At 50.9% G+C, this 24,941-nt stretch overlaps 1 protein-coding gene across 1 annotated transcript; it reads left to right on the forward strand.

Moving 5' to 3' along the window:
* The first annotated feature begins 8,041 nt into the window (after positions 1 to 8,041).
* TNIP2 (TNFAIP3 interacting protein 2) lies at positions 8,042 to 23,622 on the forward strand. Its single transcript, XM_033106456.1, has 6 exons — positions 8,042 to 8,382; positions 18,671 to 18,958; positions 20,615 to 20,704; positions 21,019 to 21,285; positions 21,389 to 21,508; positions 22,843 to 23,622. Exons 1-6 carry the CDS (start codon positions 8,104 to 8,106, stop codon positions 23,104 to 23,106), a joined length of 1,308 nt encoding a protein of 435 aa, XP_032962347.1. The 5' UTR covers positions 8,042 to 8,103; the 3' UTR covers positions 23,107 to 23,622.
* The last annotated feature ends 1,319 nt before the right edge of the window (positions 23,623 to 24,941 follow it).

A 24,941-nucleotide genomic window follows, 5' to 3' on the forward strand; every position in this document is an offset into this window, starting at 1 on the left:
TGATTTGGTGTGGATGAGGATAAAACTGTAGCTTAGAAAGCATTTAATTTCAGAATGTTGAGAATTATCTTCCAGCTTTGCCAATCAGACCCCAGTCATTGGTGTGTTACCTCTTCTTTCTCTCTGAACACTGCAGGGTCTTTTGTTTGTCTCCAGGGTCCTGAAATCCCCCTTCAATATGCCCTTTGTATGCATCTATTTATTTTTATTTTTTTTTTATTGGAGCATATTGGGGAACAGTGTGTTTTGCCAGGACCCATCAGCTCCAAACCAAGTCGTTGTTTTCAATCTAGTTGTGGAGGGTGCAGCTCACTGGCCCATATGGGACTCAAACTGGTGATGTTGGTGTTATGAGCACCGCGCTCTAACCAACTGAGCCAACCGGCTGCCCTGTATGCATCTCTTTTCATTCTTAGATCTGAGCAGTCAGTGGGTCCTTCCAATCTGGAAACTCAGGCTTAATTTCTGTGAAATGTTTTCAATGATATCTTTCATTTTTTTCTTCCCTCCTTTTCTCTCTAAAACTTCTATTACGTAGATGTTAGACCTCCTCAATAGGGTCTCTAATACCTTCCTCTCTTTTTTTCTTTAATTTTCAACTTTTTGCCCTACTTTCTGCAAGATTTCCTCAATCTTTTTCTTTTTTAATTTATTGGGGTGACAATTGTTAGTAAAATTACAGATTTCAGGTGTACAATTCTGTATCACATCATCTATAAATTACATTGTGTGTTCGCCACCCAGAGGCAGTTCTCCTTCCATCACCATATATTTGATCCCCCTTACCCTCATCTCCCACCCCCCACCCCCCTTACTCTCTGGTAACCACTAAACTATTGTCTGTGTCTATGAGTTTTTAAGATTTCCTCAATCTTATCTTCTGACTCTTCTATCGAGTGTTCCATCTACATGGTCGTCATCTCTTTAACTTCTGAGTGCTTTTCACATTCTGTAAATGTTTCAGAGCACCAAGTTCCTGTTTCATGAATACAAAGTTTCCTCTTTTCTTGTTGGGGACATTGGTGATGTTTTCCTAAGTCTTCTTCTCCCAGCACAGTTTCTGCATCCTCCCAATTGCCCTTTCTCTATTTTGTTTTTTTATTTGGGGAGTATTGGGGAACAGTGTGTTTTTCCAGGACCCAACAGCTCCAAGTCGAGCCGCTGTTTTCACTCTAGCTGTGGAGGGTGCAGCTCACTGGCCCATGTGGGATTCGAACCGGTGAGGTTGGTGTTATGAGCACCGCGCTCTAACCAACTGAGCCAACCGGCCGCCCTGCCCTTTCTCTATTTTGTCTTGATCTTCCACGGTGCCAGTGGTCACCCTGGCTGGCTGCTCAGGCTGGATAGTGGGACTTGTGAGCAGGGCTTGTTGACTGTGACCTTTACCATGAAGTGACCTGGCAGGACATGGCCCCCAGGATCTCCTGGCTGGTCAGATTCCCCAGAGAATACCCCTCCAACGTCCTGCCTGGAAGGAAGAAGCCCGCTGCCAGTGTCCTGGGCATGGAGGGCAGGGCTGGGGTCTCAGCATTTAATGCACACTGGGCTCTCTTGTTTTCATCATGTCTGTGTCTGTGTCTGATGTCCCCTAATCCGGAGACCCTCTGTCCGGCCACTCCATAGAAGAAGCCTGCGGCTTGTGGCCTGGTAGGGGAGGTCCAAAGACCCAGCTGTGGGTGGGGGCTGTGGAAGAATCTGGTTCTCTGTCATATTTCCAGCCAGCCTTGTGTATTTTAGCTCTGCTTCGCTCACGCTTTTAGAGGTACCCAGGGCCGTCAGTTCCTGAGCAGTTTAAGGGGAGTGTGAGGGGGACATGGGGAGCCTTGCCTCTGCCCTGGGGTCACCAAGGCTGGAGTTAGTCCCTCTCTCTGAGCCCCAACTTCCCCACGCGTTTGGTGAGGACTGCATTTGTCCTGTGCTGTTCCCACCTGAAGGGACTTTCCACCGGGAGAGGAGCGGAGCTTCTGAATGGAGTGGGGTGCTCGGCAAACACCTGAGGAGCCCAGCTGGTGGCTGCTGGGGACCTGATTCACCACCTAAGAGCTTCACTCCTTGGATCTGTCCATCCTCTGCAGTCTCCGCCTTCACAAACCTTTGTTATAAATAACTCCAATCAGCATTACGTTTTAACATCAAACATCTTAACTTGCAGATAACACTTTAGCTGTCACCCAATACCTGAGTTGACAGGTACCAGCTTGGTTATCAGCTGACACCTCAAATATCAGCCAATACCCTGGTAGCCGAGAAGAAGGCTCTGCCCAGGAATGAAATACAGGCAATGAAATACATATCGTTCCTCAGGAATGATCCATAGACGTGTGTGTGGGGGGGAAAGGGGTTGCGGGGCGGGGGCGCCTAGGAGAAGGAAAACCGCTCCAACAAGGAACGACAGCCATCAAAGACCTGAGCGCCGCCATCACCACACAGCCCACAGATCGTGAGGCTGGGGGCTCCAGGGAGCCCCTCCCTCACAGGTGAGGTCACCTGCAGCTTATGGGCACATTAGCCGAATCCAGATGGGGTGGCCTCCCTGGGAGCCATGGCACACGCTGGCCACATCATGGATGCTTGATACAAATGTGTTTAGTACACGGTAAAAGCAGGCTGCGCGCGGCTTCTCTCCACTGAAGAGATGCAAACCCTGAGGCCAGAGGGGGAGAGGTCTGTCACGGCCCCCAGCCAGGGCCGTACTACTGCCTTCCTGCCCCACTCATCCTCAGCTGTGATGCCCAAACCCACCCACCACTGGCGTTTGCCAAAGGTGCCCCCCCCAGCCTGCAAGTGCCCCCCTGCCCCAGGGTCTTCTCTTCTTCTCCTGGCCCTTGGGACCCTGGCTGGGAGAGCCTGCCTTGCTGACCCTCTTAGAAGACCCCCCCTCCCTGCACAGGGCTGGAAGAGGAGATTCAGGGTCCCAAGAGTTGGCTTCTTGGCCAAAGGCAGGTCTGTCCAGAGCCATCTGCTCCCATCAAAAGGCTCAGTACTTTCTAGAATCCTCTTTGGGCCAGAGAGTCTGGGGTGATGTCCCAGCACGAAATATGTCTGGGAAGTGGAGCAAGATGGAGAAAAATTATGTTCCCAGAAGGGCTTCCAGGCATGTGGTGTATGTGCAGGGCGCCTGCAGGGCTGGGCTAAGAGGCTGCTGGGAGGAAGGCAATGGGAGCAGCAGGCCACCTTCCCTGGGCTGCTCCTCCAGGGCCGGGTGGGGGAGTACCCTGCAGTCCCCCACCTCAGGGAGGCCTTTCACCCTGGCTGGGCAGGACAAAAACAGCGGGGGCCCCAACGCTGCAGGGCCCTGACCCCTCCTGGGCCAGCTGAGGTCTTGCTTGAGCTTGCCTTAGCCCTGGAAACTGGCAAGGGGTATGGTTATCCAGACCCTCTCCTGGATAACACCCACCCCCAGCCACCCCTTGAGAGTGGGGGTCCCAGGTCATCCTCATTGAATCATTTATTCACTCTTGCATGCCCTATACATTTACCGAGCACCTGAACTCATTCCACAAACCTCAGCTGAGGGTCCCCCACATGCAGCACTGCCAGGCCCTAGGGTCCCGCATGAGGGCAGCGCCACCCTCCTCCTTGCTCAGGCCTATGAGCTCCTCGACTTTCTCTCACACCCCACCCCAGCCTGTATGCATTTCCTGTGCTGAGGAAAAGAGTGAAGAAATAAAATGTCACTATAGTCAAACTGCTAAATCACTAAAATCACGTAGGCTGTGGCATGAGGAAATGATTCTGTTCTTGCTTTTAGTAGCCTGGGAACTCAAACTTTTGAACTCTCCAATCATGCTTGGAGAACTATATCCTCTCTCTCTCTCTCTCTCCCTTTTCCCCCGACAGATAACCCTCTGATAAACTCTGGAGGACTTAGGAAAGAACGTTCACAGGTCCAGACCACCAGACACCTGGAAGGTTACCATCTCGGACCAATCCAGAGAACTGATTCTTCTCAAGAATGTGCTTTTCCGATAGGAACCCTCTGCTTTTCTTTCTTCTTTGGAACACCCTGGGTATTGCCTGGTTGTGTTTCCATTTTGCAAACTCTAAGACCCTTGACTAAGTCTATCATTATTTCTACCCAAACCTCCTGATTCTCTTTGTGCTTAGCTGACACTGCTGTAACAATCACGTCCAACTCAGTGGCTTAAAACAACACTGATGTATTATTTTGCAGTTCTGCAGGTCAGACGTCTGACATGGGTCTCACTGGGCTAAAATTAAGATGTCTGCAGACGTACATTCCTTCAGGAGGCTCCGAGGGGAGAATCCGTTTCCTGGACTTTTGCACTTTCTGGAGACCACCACATGTCTTGGCTCGTGGCCCCTTCCTCCATCCTCAACGCCAGAAACAGCAGGTCGAGTCTTTCTCATGTTGCACCGCTCTGGCCTTCCCTTCCATTTTGAAGAACCCCTATGATTACATTGGGTCCACAGTGTCCCTATTTTAGAGTCAGCTAATTAGAAACTTCATTTCATCCATTCCCTTGCCAAGGAAGGTAACAGTTCATAGGCCTGGGGATTAGGAAAGGCTACCTTTGGGAGGTCATTATTCTGCCAGCCACACAATCTACCAGCATTTCTTGTTGGCTCCACCTTCAGGAGCTCTCCAGAATCTTCTGGGTTCTCACAGTCTCCACTCCCACCACTGTAGGCCAAGCCACCATTGTTTCGTTCTATGATATCTAAAGGAGCCTCTGAATGGAACCTCTTCTCCCCAGAACCCTGCAAGGCTCCCCATTTCCTCTCTCCCCTCCCCCACCCACACTCCTTTAGTCTCAAGGGCCTCCTCCTTGTTCTGGAAACTGGCAGACACACCCCTGCCTCTGGGCCTTTCCTTGGTTCTTCCCTCTGCCTAGAGGCCTCTTCTCCCAGGAATTTGCATTTCTCACTCTTCACTTCTGCAAGCCTTCCTTCAAAAGTCCTACTTAACATTGCCCCTCCCCTCCCCTCTGTCCCAGTACTGCCATCCTCTTAGCCTGCCAGGTGAAGAGCAAGTTCTCCAAAACCAGATCCAGCAGCAACACAGACGTCCTGGGCCTGTGAAGGCTTGGACAGGAATTCTTCACTCTCCTTTCTCTCCCACTTTGGTCGGGCCACAACTGAGCATGGCCAGGAAACTCTCGATGGCAGAGCATCAAGGAAGCAAAGGATCACGGACAGTGCATGGGAGGACAGAAGACAGCTGGTACACATGTCCACACCTTTCAGAGCTACACATTTAGCACCAAACCATGAAATAGACATGTTCCCTCCTGTTCATTGGCAGCCTTGCAGCCTCTGGGAAGGCCAGCTCTGAGTCCCCAGTCTCGGGCTCCCCATGGACCTGGAACATAGCAGGAGGGCTGGCCGTGGCCCCTGTTCTCAGACCTGCAGCCTCTCCCTTCTGCTGTCACCCTTGCCCCCTGGTGTCCACCCAGCTCAATACTGACACCTGCAATCGGGAAGACTAGGGTGATCACTTGGCTTGCCAACACTACTAGCTCACCCAGGGACCTCACCACGGCCAGGGACCCCCTTTCCCAAAGCCGTGGGACTCTGAGCTCCCCCTTCCAATCCACCTGGACACCATATTAGGGGAGGGGAGGGGAGGCCCTATGCAAGCTGAACACCTCCTTAGGCCATGGAAACTTCTGGACCAAACCATAGTTTAGACCAACAGGACAGAAATTAAATTCTGCTACTGTGCTGGTGCCCACGAAGGAAAGCAGGTCAGTATCTGTACCTCTGACATGAAGTTGGAATTGAACAAGATTGTCCAGTGATATGAAGAGGAGTTCTGGGACAGCAGGGACAGGCTGCGTGTGCCCAGAACATCCAGGAGTCGGGGTAAAAAAGGGGTTCTGTGGAGTGACCTCACAGGGTGATCTGATCATAAATCCCTAACTGGCAGGTCATGGTGGGTCGTCACGCCCCAGGCTTCGAACTTCTTTAGTGAAAGGCTTATCATGGCTGAAAGCAGCCCTACCTGTTGTTTCTGTGCATGTAGGATAACATTTCTTTGAAATAATCCATAACCACCCTCAAGAGAGCACACAATCTCGTTAACTGTCCTGTAATCCAATCGCTGCCTTGCTTTCCCACCTCCAGGTCTTCTTCCTTTGTTCCCTCCTTAACTCCAAATACATTAAAAAAGCTGCAAAACTTATTTAAGGGAGTATTTGAGATCTCGCTCCCCGGCAAATGGTGCCAGTTTGGGCTCAAATGAATTTTTATAAAAATTCTCTACAGGTTTGGACGTCGACACACTGTTCAGTGACAGGGGACCTGGGTCCGCACGGTTTGGTTGTCGGTGTTCAGGCGCAGGGTAAGCGTGGAGTCTGCACACACTTTGGGTTCTGCCTGAAGCTCTGGTCCCCAAGCCCGCTGGTCCCTAGAAGTGCCAGTCACATGTCACCCTTGTGGACACTCCAGGGAGGGCCCAGTGGGGGCTCCCCAAGGCCCAGAGTGCCATCGAGGGCAGGCAGAAGCCCCAGGGGCCACGGCTCAGGGCCCCAGCCAGCCTGGCACCCAGCCAAGTCTCCCCTGCTCTGCCTGGGCCCCTTCCTTGGCGTCAGGCATCCCTGAGCTCTGCCCATGAGCCCAGCGGCCCTGAGGTGCCTGCGCCCACCAGGATGTGAAGGTAAACCCCACAGAACTTTCATTTTGATCACCCAGTGAAGACACGATTGTGGGCACTGGGTCAGGGGTCCTTCCTCCAGGTGGGCTAATAGTGGGCTATTGGTCACTGTGGCAGTGTGGCCAGGGGATCCTCCAGGGGCCTGTGAACCCCTTTGCCCCCACTTCGCCCCAGGGTCCTGTGAAGGCTTCTCCTCAGCTTTCAGGGGCTCTGGCTCTCCACTGCCCACAGTCCTGCGCTCAGCCCCACGCCCACTGACCAGGTGAGCGTGCAAGGTCAGAAGGGCCCACGGGACAGAAGTGAGGGGCCGCCTCTGGAATCTTCACGTAATTGGCACCAAGTAGTACTGTGTGAGGGCTCCCCCTTCCGGCCTCCCGACTCCATTCGGGTGAGGTTTCCTTTCATTAATTTTCATAGCGACCTACCTCAGGTTACACACACAAAAAAGCAATGAAGACTCACCCCAGTCCGACCAGGCCTGGGGCCAGTGCTTTCGTTTTCTCCGCCACAGTCTCAGCGAACCAGAACGTGACATTCAGAACCGCGGGGCAGGCACTGTGCACCCCCTGCTCGTCCTACCACACCCCTACCAGGTGAGGGCACTGGCTCTGACCTCACCTATGCAGACAAGCAAGCGCCAGCGAGCTTTGCTGATACACTTGTGTGATTCTACACGCCTGTGAGTGTTTTCCGTGGGCTCAGCCCAAGCTTGGCTATGAATTACATCAAGGGGCAAAAGGACGATGCTCCTTTCAGGGGACTGGAGGCGACGGGGAGAGGGAAGGGGAGGGTGACAGGCTCAGAGGGGGACACAGGGCAGTGGCCAGCAGCGATTCTGCTGGAGGGAAACTTTGAAAGACCGCGCTTGTGGTTGGGCATCATCGTGGGGGAAACTCGGACTTTGACAAAGGAAATCGCCGGAGCCACGGAAGAACACTCGGAGTTGGTCTGGAAAGTTGGGACAAGGAAAGGGATGCTGAGAAGCGAGGGTGGAAAAGTTCCCGTCTTCCGCTCCGAGAATACTACTACTACTTGCGACCTTAGAGAGGGGCATGTGAGGGACCGGGTGGGTAGGGCACCTCTCTGGGCTCAGGCTTGGAACGTCGTCCCCTTCCTGGTGCTCCATGTGGCCAACTGGCGTGCCGCTGGGGGATTTGGATCCACACTCAGGTCCAGCACTTGGTGACACCCTCTTTCCCTCCCATCGGTAGGTACATCAGAGGCCGCTCAACCCCTCTCCTCGTCCGGGCCCGACTCTCCGAAAACACCCCAGATGGGGGGGAATGGGGCCGCGGGGACAAGCCGGGCATCCGCGTGTGGGCAAGACACAAGGCCCAGGACCAGATGGGTAGGCGTGGCCTGGCTCTGGGCGGTGGGCGTGACCGGGCTCTAGGCGGTGGGCGGGGCACGTCGGTTAAAGTTCCGGGAAGGTGACCGGGCGCGGAAGTGTCTGGCGGCCGCGCGCCCTCCCGTCCAGGCCCGCAGGCATGTCGTCTGGGGATGCGGTGTCCGGTGGGCGGGAGGGTGCCCCACGCGCGGCCGCCGCGCTCTGCGGCCTGTACCACGAGGCCGGGCAGCGGCTGAGGCGCCTGCAGGACCAGCTGGCCGCGCGAGACGCCCTCATAGAGCGCCTCCGCGCCCGCCTGGCCGCGCTCGAGGGGGACGCGGCGCCCTCGCTCGTGGACGCGCTGCTGGAGCAGGTGGCGCGCTTCCGGGAGCAGCTCCGGCAGCAGGAGGGCGGCGCGGTGGAGGCCGCGCTGCGCCAGGTGGGGGCGAGGGCTCGGGGCCAGGCGAGGGGCGCGTCCTCAGGCGCCCGGCTGTGCGCGCGTGTTGGTCGCCAGGGGTGCTGCCATGTTGGGTGTGTGTCTCTGTTTGAAGGGTGTGTGACTGCTGGCTTCTGAGGTGTGTGCTTCCATGTTGTGTCTGAGAGTTATGTGCCTGTGTTGGTTCTTTTAAAAACAGTTACTTAAATATAGTTGGTGTGTAGTATTAAAATAGTTTTAGGTGTACAGTACAGCGGTTCACCATTTATGTACCTTACGATGTGATCACCACACTAATAATCTGTCGCTGTACTGTCACAAACTTGTCACAATATTATTGACTGTATCCCCCCTCACCTTTTTCATCTGTCTCCCCACCCCCTCCCATCTGGTGACCATCAATTTGTTCTCCATATCTATAAATTTGTTTTTTTGTTTTGTTTGTTCATTTATTTTGATATTTTAGATTTCACATACAAGTGAAATCATACGGTATTTTTCTGTGTCTGACTTACTTCACTTCGCATAATACCCTGTATCATCCATGTTGTCACAAATGGCAGGATTTCATCCTTTTTTATGGCAGAGTAGTATTCCATTGTATATATGACATTTTCTTTATCCTTTTATCTATTGATGGACCCCTAGGTTGCTTCCGTATCTTGGCTACTGTAAATAATGCTGTAATGAACGTAGAAGTGCAGATACCTTCAAAATTATTAGACTTCTTTGGATAAATACCTAGAGGTGGAATTGCTGGGTCATAAGGTAGTTCAAGTTTTAATTTTTTGAGGAACCTCCATACTGTTTTCCATAGTGGCTGCACCAATTTGCAATCCCATCAACAGTGCACGAGGGTTCTCTTTTCTCCACATCCTCACCAGCACTTGTGGATTTATTGATGATGGCCATCCTGATAGATGTGAGCTGATACCTCACTGTGGTTTTGATTCACATTTCCCTGATGATTAGTGACGGTGAGCATCTTTTCATAATGTCTGTTGGCCATCTGTATGTCCTCTTTGGAGAAATGTCTATTCAGGGCCTATTTTGGGTTCCTTGAGAGTCCATATTAATTTTAGGATGATTTTTTCTATTTCTGAAAAAAAAATCATTGGGATTTTGATAAGGATTGCATTGAATTTGTAGATCACTTTGCGTAGTATTGACGTTTTAACAATGTGAAATTTTCCAATCTGAATATGGGGTGTGTTTCCATTTATTTAAGTCCTCTTTAATTTTTTTCTGTAATGTTTTGTAGTTTTCGTTGTACAAGGCTTTCACCTCCTTGAGTAAATTAATTCCTAATTATTTTATTGTTTTTGATACTTTTGTAAATGGAATTGTTTTCAGAATTTCCTTTTCAGATTCTTCATTGTTAATGTATAGAAACACTTTTTTAATTTTTTTATGTTGACTTCATATTCTGCTACTTTGCTGAATTCATTTATTAGTTCAAATAAAAAAACCAGTATTTTATTTTTGGTAGAATCTTTGAGTTTTCTCTACATAAATCATATCATCTGCAAACAGATGTCATTTTATTTTACTATTTGGATGCATTTTATTTCTTTTTCTTGCCTAGTTGCTCTGGCTAGAATTTCTAGTATTCTGTTGAATAGAAGTGGTGAAAGTAGGAACCCTTGCCTGTTCCTGATCTTAGAGGAAAAGTTTTCAGTCTTTCACCATTGGATATGTTTGCTATGCATTTTTCACATATGGCTTTTATTATGTATAATAAAGATAATTTCCTTCTATCTAAAGAAGATAATTTCCTTCTATTTTCAGTTTGTTGATTATTCGTTTTTATTAGGAAAGAATGTTGAATTTTGTCAGATGCTTTTTCTGCATCAATTGATACGATCGTATTTTTTTCCCCCTTCATTCTCTTATTGTGTTGTATTACATCAATCATTTTCCTTCCTCTCCTCCCCTTCCCTCCCTCTTTTCTTTTCTTTCTTTATAATGAAATGTATGTTTGTGAACTTACCACAGCAGGAAAATGTATTACCTAAATCTGTGTATAACAAATTTGGTGAAAATTGTCTGATTGGAAAAGTTGAATATCATTTTGTTCATTCTAAGGGACTGATGCTGAGTTATAGAGGCAAATAAGCATCAAACATATATTGTGCTTCATGTCCCCCAAAAGGCTTCATTTTCATGCCATTATTGTTTACTAGATATTTATCGACAATTATCTAATTATCTTCAGATATTATAAATGAGACCCTGCTGATAAAGTTAGGTATGTCAAGAACATGATGAATTTGGAACATGTAGAAAGTAGAACTAAAGTGCAAATGTGAATCAGGGCCTATCAATACATAACTGAAATGATGCTCAATAATTGTCCAGTTTGCCAAATTGATCTCTGAACCTTCTACACTGCTGCCCAGAAGATTAATATGCTGCATCTCTTATTCTTTTAAAAAGCCAGGGATGACCTTAGTCATGTATTTAGTATCACCTTCTCACTCTCTTTAAGAGGAAACGATGATGAAGCTTGCTAGTTTCCTTGTGAGAAGTACAGAAGGGATTATAGAAGTGCCTGGGCTATAATACTTCCTCAGTGTGGGGCACCAATGAGAAGCAAATGTTACACTGAATGTTGAAAAACTGCACTTAAATCTGGTTGCATCACTGTCTCGCTGTGTTCCTTTGGGAAAGTCATTTAATGTTCTAGTTCTCTCATCAGTTAGACTGAAATAATAATACCTAGCTCCTAGGACCATTTGTCTGTTCATTCAGGTAGTAGATATTTGATGAATGCCTACTGTATGCCAAATGTTTTTTACATTTAAATTACAGTTGACATACAGTGTTGTGTTAGTCTCAGGTGTACACCATCGTGATTACATACCTTATGAAGTGATCACCCAGTAAGTCTAGTCCCCACCTGGCACCATCCATAGTTTTTACAATGTTATAAACTATACTCCCTAATTCCTACTTTACATCCCCGTGACTGTTTTGTAACCACCAATTTGTACTTCTTAATCCCTTCTCTGTCACCCATCTCCCCAAACCCCTCCCATCTGGCAACTATCAGTTTGTTCCCTGTATCTATAAGTCTTAACATGTTAAGTTGTGTGGTCATCACAACACAAAACTTGTAATATGCTATACATCTGTTCTATGTAATATTTTCCACAAAAGCAATACATTATGTCTAGAATGTCTGTATTCTCAACTAGGATGTAAGTTTCATAAAGATAGAAATCTGCCTTTCTTGATCCTTTCTGCATTTCCAGGGCCTATCAAAACATCTGGCAGGGTATTATGCTAAGTGAAATAAATCAGACTGAGAAAGACAAATACCATTGAATTTCACTTATGTGGAATCAAAAAAAAACTTATGTGAACAAAACAGAAATTTTGTGAATTTTCCAGTTTTCTGTTGTTGATTTCTATCAACATCCTATTGTGGAGACGATACTTTGTGTGATACCTATGTTTTTGAATCTGTTGTGCCTTAATATGTGTCCTAACATATGGTCAGTCCTGGACAATGTCCCATTTGCACTTGAGAAAAATGTGTGTGCTGTTGTTGGACAGAGTGTTCTTTATATGTCTGTTAAATCTAATTGGCTTATTGTGTTACGTCCTTTTTCCTCCCTTATCTTTAGTCTGGTGGTTCTGTCCGTTATTGAGAGTGGGGGGTGTTGAGGCCTCCAACTATTATTGTAGAGCCGTCTATTTCTCACTTCAATTCTGTCAGTTTTTGGTTCATATGTTTTGTTGGCCTGTTTTTAGGTACATAAACGTTTATAATTATTATATCTTCTTGCTGTGTTAAACCTTTTATTAATGTATAATATCCTTTGTTTCTTGTAACCTTTTGAATTAAAGTCTATTTTGTCTGTTAGTATAGCCACTCCTGCCCACTTTTGGTTACTATTTGCACAGAATATGTTTTTCCGTGCTTTCACTTTCAATCTGTTTGTGAATCTCCTGTAGACAGCATCTAGTTGGATCATGTGTTTTTATCCATTCTGCCAATTTCTGTCTTTAAGGAGATTTTAATCCATTTACATTTAAAGCCATTACTGATAAAACTGAACTACTTCTGTTATTTTGCTGTTTGTTTTCTATATACTTTATAGCTTTTTTGTTCTTCGTTTCCTTCATTACTGTCTGCTTTTGTGTTTGATTTTTTTGTAATGAAATATTTAATGCCTTTCTCATTTCCTTTTGAGTATATTCTATAGCTATTTTTTTGTATGTGGTTACATTGGAAATTACATCTAACACACTAAAGTTACACCACTCTAATTTGAGTTTATACCAGTTTACATTCAATAACCTACAAAAACTCTGCTCCTTTACAGCTCCATCCCCACCCCTGTCAGTTGTTGATGTCACAAAATTACATATTTATACACCATGTGCCCCCAAACACAAACTAATCTTTTAAGTTGATTAGTCTCTTAATTACGTAGGAAACGTGGAGTTACAAACCAAAATTACAATAATGCTAATATTTACACTAATACTTTTTATATTAGCCTTTTAAATCATGTAGAAAACAAACAATGGAGCTACAGATTGCTGTTACAATAATACTAGCTTTCATAATAGCCCATATATTTACCTTTATTGACACCTTTATTTTTACATGCGGTTTTGAGTTACTGTCTAGTGTCCTCATTTCACCCTCCAGGCTCCCTTCAGCATCTCCTGTAGGGCAAGTCTAGTTGTAATGAACTCCCTCAGCTTTTGTTTATCTAGGAATGTCTTAATGTCTCCCTCACTTTTGAAGGACATAAGCACAATAAGCTGGATATAGGATTCTTGATTGACAGATTTTTTTTCCTTTTAGCACTTTGCATATATGGGCCCACTGCCTTCTGGCCTCCAAAGTATCTGATGACACATCAGCTGATATCTTACTGAGGACCCCTTGTCTGCCACAAGTTGCTTCTCTCTGGCTGCTTTCAAGAGTCTCTCTTTGTCCTTGGTTTTCCACAATGTGTCTTGGTGTTGGTCTTTTTCAACTCATGTTACTTGGAAATTGCTGAGCTTCTTGAATGTTTATATTCATGTCTGTCATCAGATTTCTGAAGGTTTTAGTTATTTCTTCAAACATTCTTTCTGCCCCTTCCTTTCTCCTTCTGGGACTCCCACAGTGTGTATGTTGGTCCGCTGGATGGTGTCCCACAGGTCACATTTCATCAATCTTTATTCTTTCCGTCCCTCAGCCTTGATACTTTCCATTGTCCTTTCCTCATGTTTGCTGGTTCTTCTGCCTGTTCAAATCTGCCTTTGAATCTCTGCAGTGAATTTTTCATCTGAGTTACTGTACTTTTCAGCTCCTTAATTTCTTTTTGGTTCCTTTTGAGGTTTCCTATCTCTTTATTCATATTTCCATTTTGTTCATACTTTGCTTTCTTGACTTTCTTTCCATCTTCTTTTGGTTCTTTGAGCATCTTTAAGATAGTTGTTTTAAAGTTTTGTCTAGAAGATCTGCCATCAGGTGTTTTTCAGGGACAGCTTCTGTTGATGTATTATTTTCCTTTGAATGGGCTGTATTTCCCTCTGTCTTTGTAGCCTTGTGATTTTTTTGTTGTTGTTGTTAAAAACTGGACATTTGGATTTAATAATGTGGTATCTCTGGAAATTAGATTCTCCTCTTTTACAGGGTTTGCTGGGGTTTTTTGTTATTGTTTCTCTTTGGTTGTTGTAGGTTGTCTCTGTGACAAGGATCAGCCTGAAGAATAACTTAAGGTCTTCTCAGGTCTTTCTGAGCCCACGCTTTTCCCTGGGCATGTGTGGCCACTTTCTAATTTTCCCCTTATATGCGGTTGTTTTCGAATGTCCTAGTCTTTAATATCTAGCTCCTTCCTGAGAGGAGAAAAAGTGAAAAATTAGTGGGGGTGCAAATGGGCACTGGCCCATTAAATCCCCTGGTAGTCCCTTCAGCTGGAAGGGGTGGGGCTTGAAACAAGGGGGGAGGTGCAACAGCAATGGCTCCCTACCTGTTGGTCTGCACCTCTGTTATTAGAAGCAGCAATCACTGATCCGCTCACTGGTATTTGGAAGACAAGGCCCTCTTTGCCCACCTGGGCTCCTGCAAGCGGCAGGTAGGCTGCTCCAGGAACATGTGCACAGCTGCCTGCCCCGTGGCTGGGGAGGGGGTGGGTAGCTGCTGACTTTCCTGGACTCTGTTATGGCAGCCTGAGCAGACGAACGCAGGGACAAAGGCCAAAGAAGCCGTGCCTCTTATTTTGACGGGCTGGTCCACAGGATCACTGGTAGGATTATTTGCATGTTTTGTGTCTGTCTGGAGCTCTGGAACTGTAGGTCACAGTGACAGGCTCTCCCAGGGGATGTCAGCCCATTTGCTGCCTTCTGCTTCACGTCTGTGTGTGCACGCGGGGGTCCTGGGACAGGCCCTGTTTTCTGACAGCAGTGGTCTGTGTGCCTCTGTCGCCTAAGAACAGTCCCTCATTGGACAGAGCGCTAGCTGGATGGCTCAGTGCATCTCCAGCATGAGAGCAGCAAGTGCTGAGAACCCAGGGCTCACGGGTCCTGGTAGCCTCACACGTCGGGCAGCCCTTTGGGGGTCGCCCTGCCTCTCGTGGTTTTGCCTTTGTTTCTCTGGCTCTGGCAGGTTCCCAGCAATGAGGGACAAAGCCAGCCCTACACAGGGCGTATGTTGTCACCCAGCAAGTCTCCACTTATTATGGAAGCCAAATTATTTCTAAACTGACATTTGAAAGCTGGTTTTTAAGCCAAAAAATAAGGCTGGTGAGTCCTTCAGAATCAGCGGACTTCACCCCACACCCGGCCACATGTCCCTGGTTTTGTGTGTCTGTGTTGTGAACAGGCTGGGAACAGTTCAGGTCCTGAGCTCTCTCGCCAGTCTTATTCCCAGACATGGGCATCCGTGTGGCGCTAGGCCCGCTGCCCAGGCCTGGCGTGTGGAGACGAGAGCATGTGTCCTCGGGCAGCTCCAGGAACCAACCCCGCCCAGTCCCCGGGAGGTGCTGCTGTTGTTTGCAGAGATGTTTCTCTTACTGTCTCCATTTGACCAGCAAGGAAGGATGCTGAGAAATCAGCTCTGGCCCAAGTCGTCTAGCACCAGGGAGAATGTGCGGGAGCTGTGGTAAATGGAGGCATGACAGCTGCCCTGCCCCGAGCCTCAGTTTGCCCATCTGTAGAAGGGGAGGTGATGGAAGCCGCCTTGTAGGCGTGTGGAGGTTGCGTGATTGGTACACTGAGGGCTTAGAGAGCCTTCGCTCCTGCTCGCTGTGAGTGTTGTACAGGGCTCCGAAGTTTGTACCATGTGCAGTTCCACGGGACACAAGCCTGCGCTGCTGTTGGATTATTTATAGAATTCCTATCTGCATTCGTTTCATATGTACTTGTATGCACATTGTTACATCGTTTTATGTGTAATGTGTATTTATGCTGAGTAAACTTCAGAGACATTTCTGTCATGCTGGCTGAAATCAGCGCTGTTGACTTGACTAAAATTTAATGATAGTGCACTCAGGGCAGTGCACTCTGGCACCAACTGTGTCTTCTGCACACACCCTTGAGCCACCATCACGGGTAACCAGGGCCAGACTGGATGAGGGAGGCAGAAGAGGTCAGAGCTCCGACACTGCCATGCCACCATAGCTGCAGTGCTGGCTGCCACCTGTCCCTTGTCTACGGGACCATGCCCCTGACCAGCTGGTAATACTTACAAAAGTGATCAATTTCTAAAGGAAACAAACAAGTTCAAGCCCAAGAAGCAGGCCTGGATTTGTGTTTGTAGGTTCAGCGCTACAGGAATACTCAGCCGTGAGAACCTGAGATTCCACTGGGAGTTTGGCGTTCTTTCTGTTCATACCGTGTTTCCCCAAAAATAATACGTAGCCGGACCGTCAGCTCTAATGCGTCTTTTGGAGCAAAAATTAATATAAGACCTGATATTATATTATATTATATTATATTATATTATATTATATTATATTATACCCTGTCTCATATTATAGTAAAATAAGACCGGGTCTTATATTAATTTTTGCTCCAAAAGATGTATTAGAGCTGATTGTCTGGCTAGGTCTTATTTTCGGGGAAACATGGTATTTTACGTTAAGGAGGCGGCTGTTGGCGCTTGCCTTCGGTGCCCCATCACAGAGTCTGGCCATGTGATGTGGCCCCAGCTGGCAGCCTGCAGCTACATGGGCGGCCCCTGCACCTCCCAGCCCTGGCGTGGAGGGCCGTCTGCTGCGAGGGGGTGCGCGTGCCGACGGGTCGGCCTGCAGAGCAGCGCCTCTGCCTCCGTCAGTCCTGAAAGAAGGCCTGGACTCTCCTCGGGTGAGGTCGTCAGGCCCATAAGGCAGAAAAGTGAAAGCAATGACCCGGGCCACCGAGGTGCCCCTGCAAAGTCAGAGGGGAGTGAGATGTGACCAGATTACAGGCTCATCCCTGGTGAGCTGTTCCATTTGACACTTTTGTCAACCCATTGCCCAACTCCGTGTTAGACGGTTCCCGCTTGCCAGGGTCTGATGCCACTTGCCCCGCCCTCGCCGTCACCTCCCTGTCTTCCTAGAGCCTCTGCTCTTTTCCTCTGTCCAGTCCTGTGGGGAAGTCGGATCAGAACTGTCTCTGCCTCTAGGTCTTTGCTGAGAGCGTGTGCATCATCTTCACTAAAACGTTCCTTCTTTCCCATCTGTTCACTTCTAGAGCGACATCCAAGTGAAATGGGAACCAGAGGACTCTTAGAAATTCCGAGTGGGGGCGGGATTTCCAGAATGTTTGCTGAGGTACTTGGGCAGTGGTGCAGTCAGGCCGGGCTTATCCTGCGGAGTAGGTCGTCATGGATGCAGGGGGCGTTTGCGTGGGGAGTATGGGCCCAGGGAGCCACGGTGGGACCCGGGGTGTGCTGCGGTCCCGCGTCCCCCCAGTTTGTCCTGAACCCTGTCCATGCATCTCCCAGGCATTTGTCCCACGCCTGTGTTTGCACAAGAGTCCAAGGAAGCAGCTGCATGTCTGTCCGTCAGTTGGAGGTGTGTTCTGTAAGCCTGAATTATACCATGATCCAGGAAAGGCTAGGCGGAGAACAGTGATGCTGTAGGATCCATCTGTGTAAAAACACGTGTGTTCTAGATGCTTATGAATGTTCTAGAAAGATAAGTGCCCAAAGAGTGAACAGCGGTTGCCTCTGCACAGTGCAGCTGGGCGTGGAGGGGCTAGTCGGGAACAAAGGAACTTAAGTTTTCATTTTATTTCCCTTCCATGTTTGAATTCTTTGTCAGTGTGCATGGTTTTGTTTCAAGGAGTTAGAGAAGAAGAATTCCTGGTTCCCAGAGTGGGCCAGCCTCATTCCACTGAGAGGTGGTGTGCAGTGTTTGCTGGTGTCTGCTCTTCTCACGTGCACGTGCCCAGCGGGCCAGACCCTCCTGCCGGGAAGCTCCGGCTCGTCCCCGACTTTTCCGAAGCTGGGTTTCATTTGTAGGACAGACTGGTTCACCCTGCTATGCCTCCCTCAGACACTGTTTGTGTTGGAGCTTTCTCTGAAAGTGGGAAAGCACAAAATTAAGGCTAGTATAAAGCAAATTGTAATTTTAAGGGCTGTTTTTTTTTTTTAAGGAAGTAATTGGGGTTGGGTGTATTTGTTTCCTAGAGCTGCTGTAACAAAGTACCTTTGTAGCTTAACTGGGAGCCTTAAAACAACAGAAATGTAATCTTTCACACTTCTAGAAGCCAGAAGCCGGAAATCAGGGCTTGGGGATGGTCTTTCTTGGCCTCTCGCAGCCCTTGGTGGCGGTGGCCATCCTTGGGGTCCGTTGGCTTACAGATGCATCACTTGTGCCTCTGCCTCCGTCTTCACGTGGCTTCTTCTGTCTCTGTGTCCAAATTTCCCTCTTCTTACAGGTGTACTAGGCATTGGATCAGGGCCCATTCCAGTCCAGCATGACTTCATTTTAACTCATTATATCTGTAAAGACCCTGCTTCTAAACAAAGTCACATTCCCTAGTATCAGAGTCGGCTGTGGCCGTATCTTTGGGGGGCTGCCCTCTGCAGTGGGTTCTACTCTTCCCGTGGAGAAGTTTTTGGAATTGTTGTACTACGTCACTGATGATATAAAACATAAAATTATGACCTTACTCATGAAAATAGATGACGTTTCACATAGAGCACTATAGGCTGAAAACTTCAAAGTTAATTACGAGTTCAGAAGCCAACCTCTAAGTGATGGGGTCTGGGCAGCTTTTCTTGTGCTTTCTCTCTGTACCATTTGTCTCTGGCATAGCTTCTAATCAGATGAACTGTGCTTTTAAATCTTCCACTTAGGAAATTGAGAGACTCTCTGAGCAACTAGAAGAGAAGGAGAGGGAGACCCAGCGGCTGATGAGCCAGCCGGGGCACGAGCAGGAGCAGGAGGTGGCCGTGCTGCGGAGGCGTGTGGCGGAGAAGGAGCGGGCGCGGGCGGCCAGTGACATCCTGTGCCGCTCTTTGGCCGACGAGACCCATCAGCTGCGGAGGACTCTAGCTGCCACTGCCCACATGTGCCAGCATCTGGCCAGAAGTCTGGATGAACTGCAGCGCGCACAGGGGGCCGCAGGGGAGAGGAACCCTGAGGTGGGCCCGTGCGCATGCAGGCCGTGGGGGCAGGGGGCACCATCTCCAGGCGCAGCGTCCCCCAGCACTCGGGCGCCCAGAGCCCACTTCTGTTCTCTGGCTTTTGGGGCAGAGCCTGACCATCAGCAGATTTTTCTAGAATGATGGAACGCGCCAAATGCACAGGAAAGCAGGGTAGCCTGCTTCACAGCCCGCCCCACCCAGGCTGTAGGGGACCGGGCACTTTGGTCTCAGCTGCCTTAGCTGAGGACGGGAGGCAGGGCTGGGACTGGAGGGGCTGCCCTGAGCCAGTACTGTCACGTGTGTTCAGCAGATGAGGAAGCTGCAGAGCGAGGCCAGGGGCAGCATCTGCGGGGGCCTCGTGCGGGGGGCCTCGTGTCCCAGCGAGGCGGGGCAGGGCTGGCCTGGTGGTGGCTTCCTGCAGAGCTGGGGCTGCAGTGTCGGAGGCTGGCTTTTGGGCACACTCATGCCAGCAGCATGGCCTGCCGTGATGGGAGACCTCGTTGTCCCTGGCGCTCCAGCTGCCCCCAGTGGGGAGAGGACAGAGAGCCCCAGCCGGGCACCGTGCAGGGTGGGGCCCAGGGGACAGTGAGGGCTTCAGCATCAGAAATCCCGTAAGGCAGTGTCATGGGGGCCCCTGGGCTGGGTGTTGGGATCAGAAGAGCAGTGGGGTGACGAGGTGTGCTTTGCCCCCACGCCTTGCGCAGGTAGCTCCTTTCCAGGTGGTCCTGAGGCCGCACCAGGGCTCGCAGACACGCTGTGTGTGCTCGGGCGGCGGGTCCAGCTCCTGAGCAGTGGGGTCCTTCACAGGGAGAGGCTCCACCTGACAACCGCCTGTCTCAGTTGGGTGGATTCCCCGAAAAGGGAGCCTCAGAAAAAAATAGTGTTTCAGAAACCAACAGAAAAGTGCATTGTGGGAGGAGGCGGAGGTTCTTGTCCGACTTTGAGTCAGTGTCATTTCCCTCTGGGGATCTGAGAGCAGCCGCACATGGAGGTCGGCCTGTGGGGGCCTGGGGCCTGTGGAGGGCCTGGCGGCAGGTCACCATCTGAATCAGCGTCACTTCCCAGCCCTGGACTCCGCTGAGTGGCCTGGGGCTTCCCCAGCACAGGCCGGGTGAGGACAGGCACTTCCTTTGTTATTCAAGGGGAATTCTCAAAAACGACGTCATCAGCATCCAGCCTGGGGGACTGGTAAATGCACCGCCTCCTTCCCTGAGACTGGTTGGCTGGGTCTGCCCCCCACTGGGAGGGGGGGTTCCAGCCGAGGGAAGGTCAGGCTGCTCATCGGTGGTTGGCCCTGACTGTCTGCAGCCACGATGGTGTCATGGATGTGGAGAGAGGTGGCCCCTGGCATCTGTGTGCCCCGCTGGACTCTCCTCAGTGTACATTGGGACTAAGCTTCCTGACCTGCAACAGTGGAAGTCGGGAGGGAAGACTGGCCGGGCCCCGTGGGGGTGGGTCTGCAGGATGAGAGCAGCCCTGCCCGGCTACTGCTGCAGGGGGAGTCTGCCTGTCCCTGCTTTGCTTCTCTGCCGATGGATGGCAGCCACCTGTGGCACCTGCCACCTCAGTCTCTGGTCTGGCTTCCTCCCCACTTGCTGCACGTGACTGTCATGTTTGGTGACCCGGTGTCTTCTCTGTCCCTTTCTTATGCAGCCAGAAGGTACAGGTGGGGACGCTTCTGTCCGGGCTGCTATCGAGAAGTTACAGGAAGAAAACCGACTGCTGAAACAGAAGCTGACACACGTGAGTGCCGCCACCTGTCACTGAGAGCTTCGGGGGAGGGTCCTGGCCGCGCGTGGGGTCGCCTCCGCCCTCAGGCCACTCTGGCTGACACACACGACCCAGAACATGTCTGGTCACTCTCCACCCCCAGCTAACTCACCTGTCAGTAAAAGGGACGGGGACACAGCACCAGGTCGTCTTCTGTTTGGGACGGTCACTGCACAGCTGCCACTGCAGGAGAACGCACCGGGTCGCTCCTCAGTAGCTTACGTTCGGGGCCTTGAAAGCAGGCGTCTCAGCGTGTCCCCATGAGCTTTTCCTCTCTGTCCCCACAGGTGGAAGACCTCAACGCCAAGTGGCAGTGCTATGACGCCAGCAGGGACGAGTACGTGCGGGGGCTGCACGCACAGCTAAGGGGGCTGCAGGCCCCCCACGGGCCTGAGAGGCCGTCTGCCCCTGAGCTGATGAGGAAGGAGATCTCCCGGCTCAACAGGCAGCTGGAGGAGCGGGTGAATGACTGCGCAGCCGCCCGGCGGGAGCTGGCGGCCTTGAGGACGGCCCAGGACGCGGCGCTGGAGCGCGCACAGATGTTGGAGCAGCAGGTGTCCGCCCCACGGGACAGCGGCACGGGGCCTGTGGGGATGTTCTTTCCTGGAGCAGAGCTGGCGCAGCCTGGTCACAGCTCAGTGTCGCGTCTCTTTTCAGATTCTCGTGTACAAGGATGATTTCACATCAGAAAGGGCTGACCGAGAGCGGGCTCAGAGCAGGATTCAGGAGCTGGAGGAGACGGTGGCGTCCCTGCGGCGCCAAGTGTCCCGGAGACAGGTAGGGCGTGGGGGCTCGGTGCCACCTGAGCACGTTTACTGCTGCTTTCGTTTTCATGAACTTCAAGCCATTCTGTGTTGGCTGCACCCTAATGTCCCCGTTCCGGGCAGAGCCACCTGGGGCCCGGTGGCAGAAAACAAACCTCCGCATGGTCTTGTGTGTGTGGAGGTGGCTGGCATGGGGCATGTGACAGCAGAGATGGCCGTCCTCAGGGACTGTCATGTACCAGACAGCACGTCTTGGGCCCCAGGCTCCCTCCTGGAAGCTTCCTTCATACATGTCTCCTCTGTGCTGTGGCCCTGGCGGGACCCTGGTTGTCCCGTCGCACAGATGCGGATGCTGAGGCCCAGGGCCCCAGTCAGTGCAGAAACCTCAGGAGCCTGTTTCCTTCACGAGTGAGTGAGTCTGAAACCCCAGGCCCCTCAAAGAACTTCCGTCCTCACAGGCTGCATAGTAGTGAAACCCCCGGGGGCCCAGTGGGAGCAGGAACCGAGCTGACCTGGGAACCGCCCACCCTGCTCAGCTGCTGGCCTTGCTGGTAGCTCCTGCGCCTCCTGCGTGAGGGAGACGGGGGTCAGGAGGCCACCCTGGGCTAAGTCCACAGCAGTGAGCCTGGTGCAGGTGGCCGAGCAGGTGGGGATGGCAGCTAGGGCCTGAGTCCCTGAGTCCTGGGCTGGCCAGGAGGACCCCGCACTGCAGGCCTCCGTCAGGGACCCTCGGTGGCCCTGGGCAGTTGGCTGCGTGTGCGTGTGGTTCCCAGCGTTTGGTTCTGCTTGTGGGTTGTCTGGTGGCCATGCACGTGAAGAAGTCCGTGACCTTGGATTGACTGAGAGGTCCTTCATGATGCCATCGTGAGGAGATCCGCTCTCGGCCTGGGGGAACCGCACCATGGGCACTGACTGGCCTGTGTCCCTTTCAGCTGCAGCTGTTGGCGCTTGGAATGTTGAGAGCACTGGGTGACATAGCCAGGGAGAGTGGTACAGGAGGTGTGGGCAATGAGCCGTAGCCCCCCGGGGAACGTCCAGAGTCGGGTGTGGAGTGGCAGCACCCAGGCCGGCAGGGTGTGCCCGCAGCCAGTGCTGGGACCAGCTCGTGCCAGGCGTGCCCCCTCTGCGGAAGCGCGTGGGGCACAGCGGGGCCGCCTTCTGGGCGGGTTCTGCTTCTCCGGTGGGCTGGGGGTAGACTCCACTCGGGCCTGTTCTCCATGATCACGGGCGTCTGTGTGGTCTGCGGCTGTTAACGGGGCACGTCCCCAGCTGGGCTCTGGGCCAAGCAGGAAGCCGGGCGCGGGGTGCCCAGCACAGCCCATGTAAACGGACCTTTGCTTTTCCCAGGACTGCCGAGAGCCAGGCTCCTGCCGGATTCCCAGTGGGAGCAAAAGCCCCAAGTACTTAGAGGCTGACGCTTTGGATTTTCCCGTGCCTGGCGGCCAGCGGCCTGGGGCTGGCTCCCAGTGGCTGGAAGCCCCTGCGGAGGGCGGGTGTCCTGGAGCGGCCCGGAGAGTCCAGGGTGAACTGCAGTGCCCGCACTGCCTGCAGTGTTTCGACGACGAGCAGAGTGAGGAGCTGCTCAGACACGTGGCCGAGTGCTGCCCGTGAGCCCCTGGCCGGCGGCGGGCAGGCTGCATGCCCCCCGCTGCAGCACGGAGGTGCCCAAGTCCCGGGGCCCCAACAGGCTGAGGGGGCTTCTGACGGTTCGCCTTGGCCCCGCTCGAGCTGGAACAGACTGCATCACAGGGACTGCCGGCGGGGCAGGAGGCCGTGTTGGGGGCATCTGTGCTCCAAAGACCTTGCTTTGCTTCTGGTGTGGCGTTTGGGTTCCCAAGCTGTCAGGCCAAGGCTGGAGCCAACCTGACAGCCCTGCCCCAGCCTGCCCCTCGGACGCTGCAGCTCGCCAGCAGAGGTGGTGGTCCTTAGGAGGGAAGCCCACCCCGGGACCAGGTTTGCAGAGCTGAGCACTGCCGTGGCACCGGCTCCTGGGGGGCCTTCTTGGCCACAGCAGTCACACATCTGCACTGACACATGGGGCATTGCAATAGCCTGTGTCACACAGCAGAACTTAGCACACCTGTTTTCTAGTCACTGACTTTATAATAAATGTATTTGCTGCCGTGACTGCTCTGCAAGTGCGTGTTGGGGGCCAGAGTTCGAGCAGCTGGAGGGGAGACACTCTACTGTCTGCCACCTCCCAGGAGACCCAGGGGCTGGTGAGAGCTCGAGTGCACATGCTGTCGCTCTCGCCTAGAACACCCTCTTGCCATTTCCATTTGGATAAGTCCTCAAGTCATAGTGCAGGTGTCACCTTTGGGGCATCCCCGTGCACCCTGATTTCTGGGGACCCGACTGGAAGAGGCCCGCTCTGTGGGGCGGGGAGCAGCAGAGCAGAAAGCCCTGGTCTCGCTGACCTGGGAGTCAGAGGAGTCTGCTGACAGCCAAGTGCTGGGACTAGTGGCTGTGGACCTCCCAGAGAGGAGGGAGCCACAGGAGGGGACCCTCGGATCCTTGGCTGACCATGAATGTGCTCAGAGTGGGGCTGGCAGGGTCCCGGGCGGAGGACAGCAGCTGGAAAGCAGAGCGCTGAGCAGGGTTCTGTGGCTCTCCATGGCAGGGGGACAGCTTTGAATGAGTCTTAACGGTTAGAAGGTCTTGGTAAACATCTGGGGTTTTCCTTTGAAACCCTAGGCGGGAGGGCCACACCTTAGCAGTGAAGCTGACATTCTATGGTAAAATGGAACAGCCCTTGTCTGAAAAATCACACAAGTTCCAGGCAACCAACCAGTAATTCACCTGCCTGTTGGAACAAAACCCCTTTCCTCACAGACAGAAAACCCAGGACTTTTCTACAATATTAACCATAAGTCCAGTGTACAATAAAAAATACTGGACATAGGAAAATGAAGGCAGAATGATGACGTTTTTCAGACAGACACAAGCTAAACAAATTTACATCCAGGGGACTGTACTATAAGAAATCACTACAGAAATTATTCAGGCTAAGGGAACTCATTCTGGATAAAAACAAATATAAGAAAGGAATGAAGAGCATGGGGGTGGGTAAATATGAATGAATATTGACTTTTAAAAACAGTAATGTCTTGAGGGTTTTAAAACATGCAAACAGCCCAAGAGCTTTCTAGGTGGGGGAGGGGAGTGTTTAATAAACATACAGTTTTAAGGTTTTTACATTAAGGTGGACTGTAATGAATTAAGGAATATGATCTCTAGGGTAACCACTAAAATAGTAACAAAAGGATTTAATTAAAAAGTTAGTAGGACAGAAAAATAATGTTCTTATCAATCCAAAGCAAGACAAGTTAGGAGAACTAAAGGAATAAAGAAGAGATGAGACAAACAGAAAATAGATCCCAAGATGGTAGAATTAAACACAGCTATGTCAGTAATTACATTAAAAATAAATGGACCAAACACTGACT

This window comes from Rhinolophus ferrumequinum, chromosome 5 (assembly GCF_004115265.2).
Source record: "Rhinolophus ferrumequinum isolate MPI-CBG mRhiFer1 chromosome 5, mRhiFer1_v1.p, whole genome shotgun sequence".
Lineage (NCBI taxonomy): Eukaryota > Metazoa > Chordata > Mammalia > Chiroptera > Rhinolophidae > Rhinolophus > Rhinolophus ferrumequinum.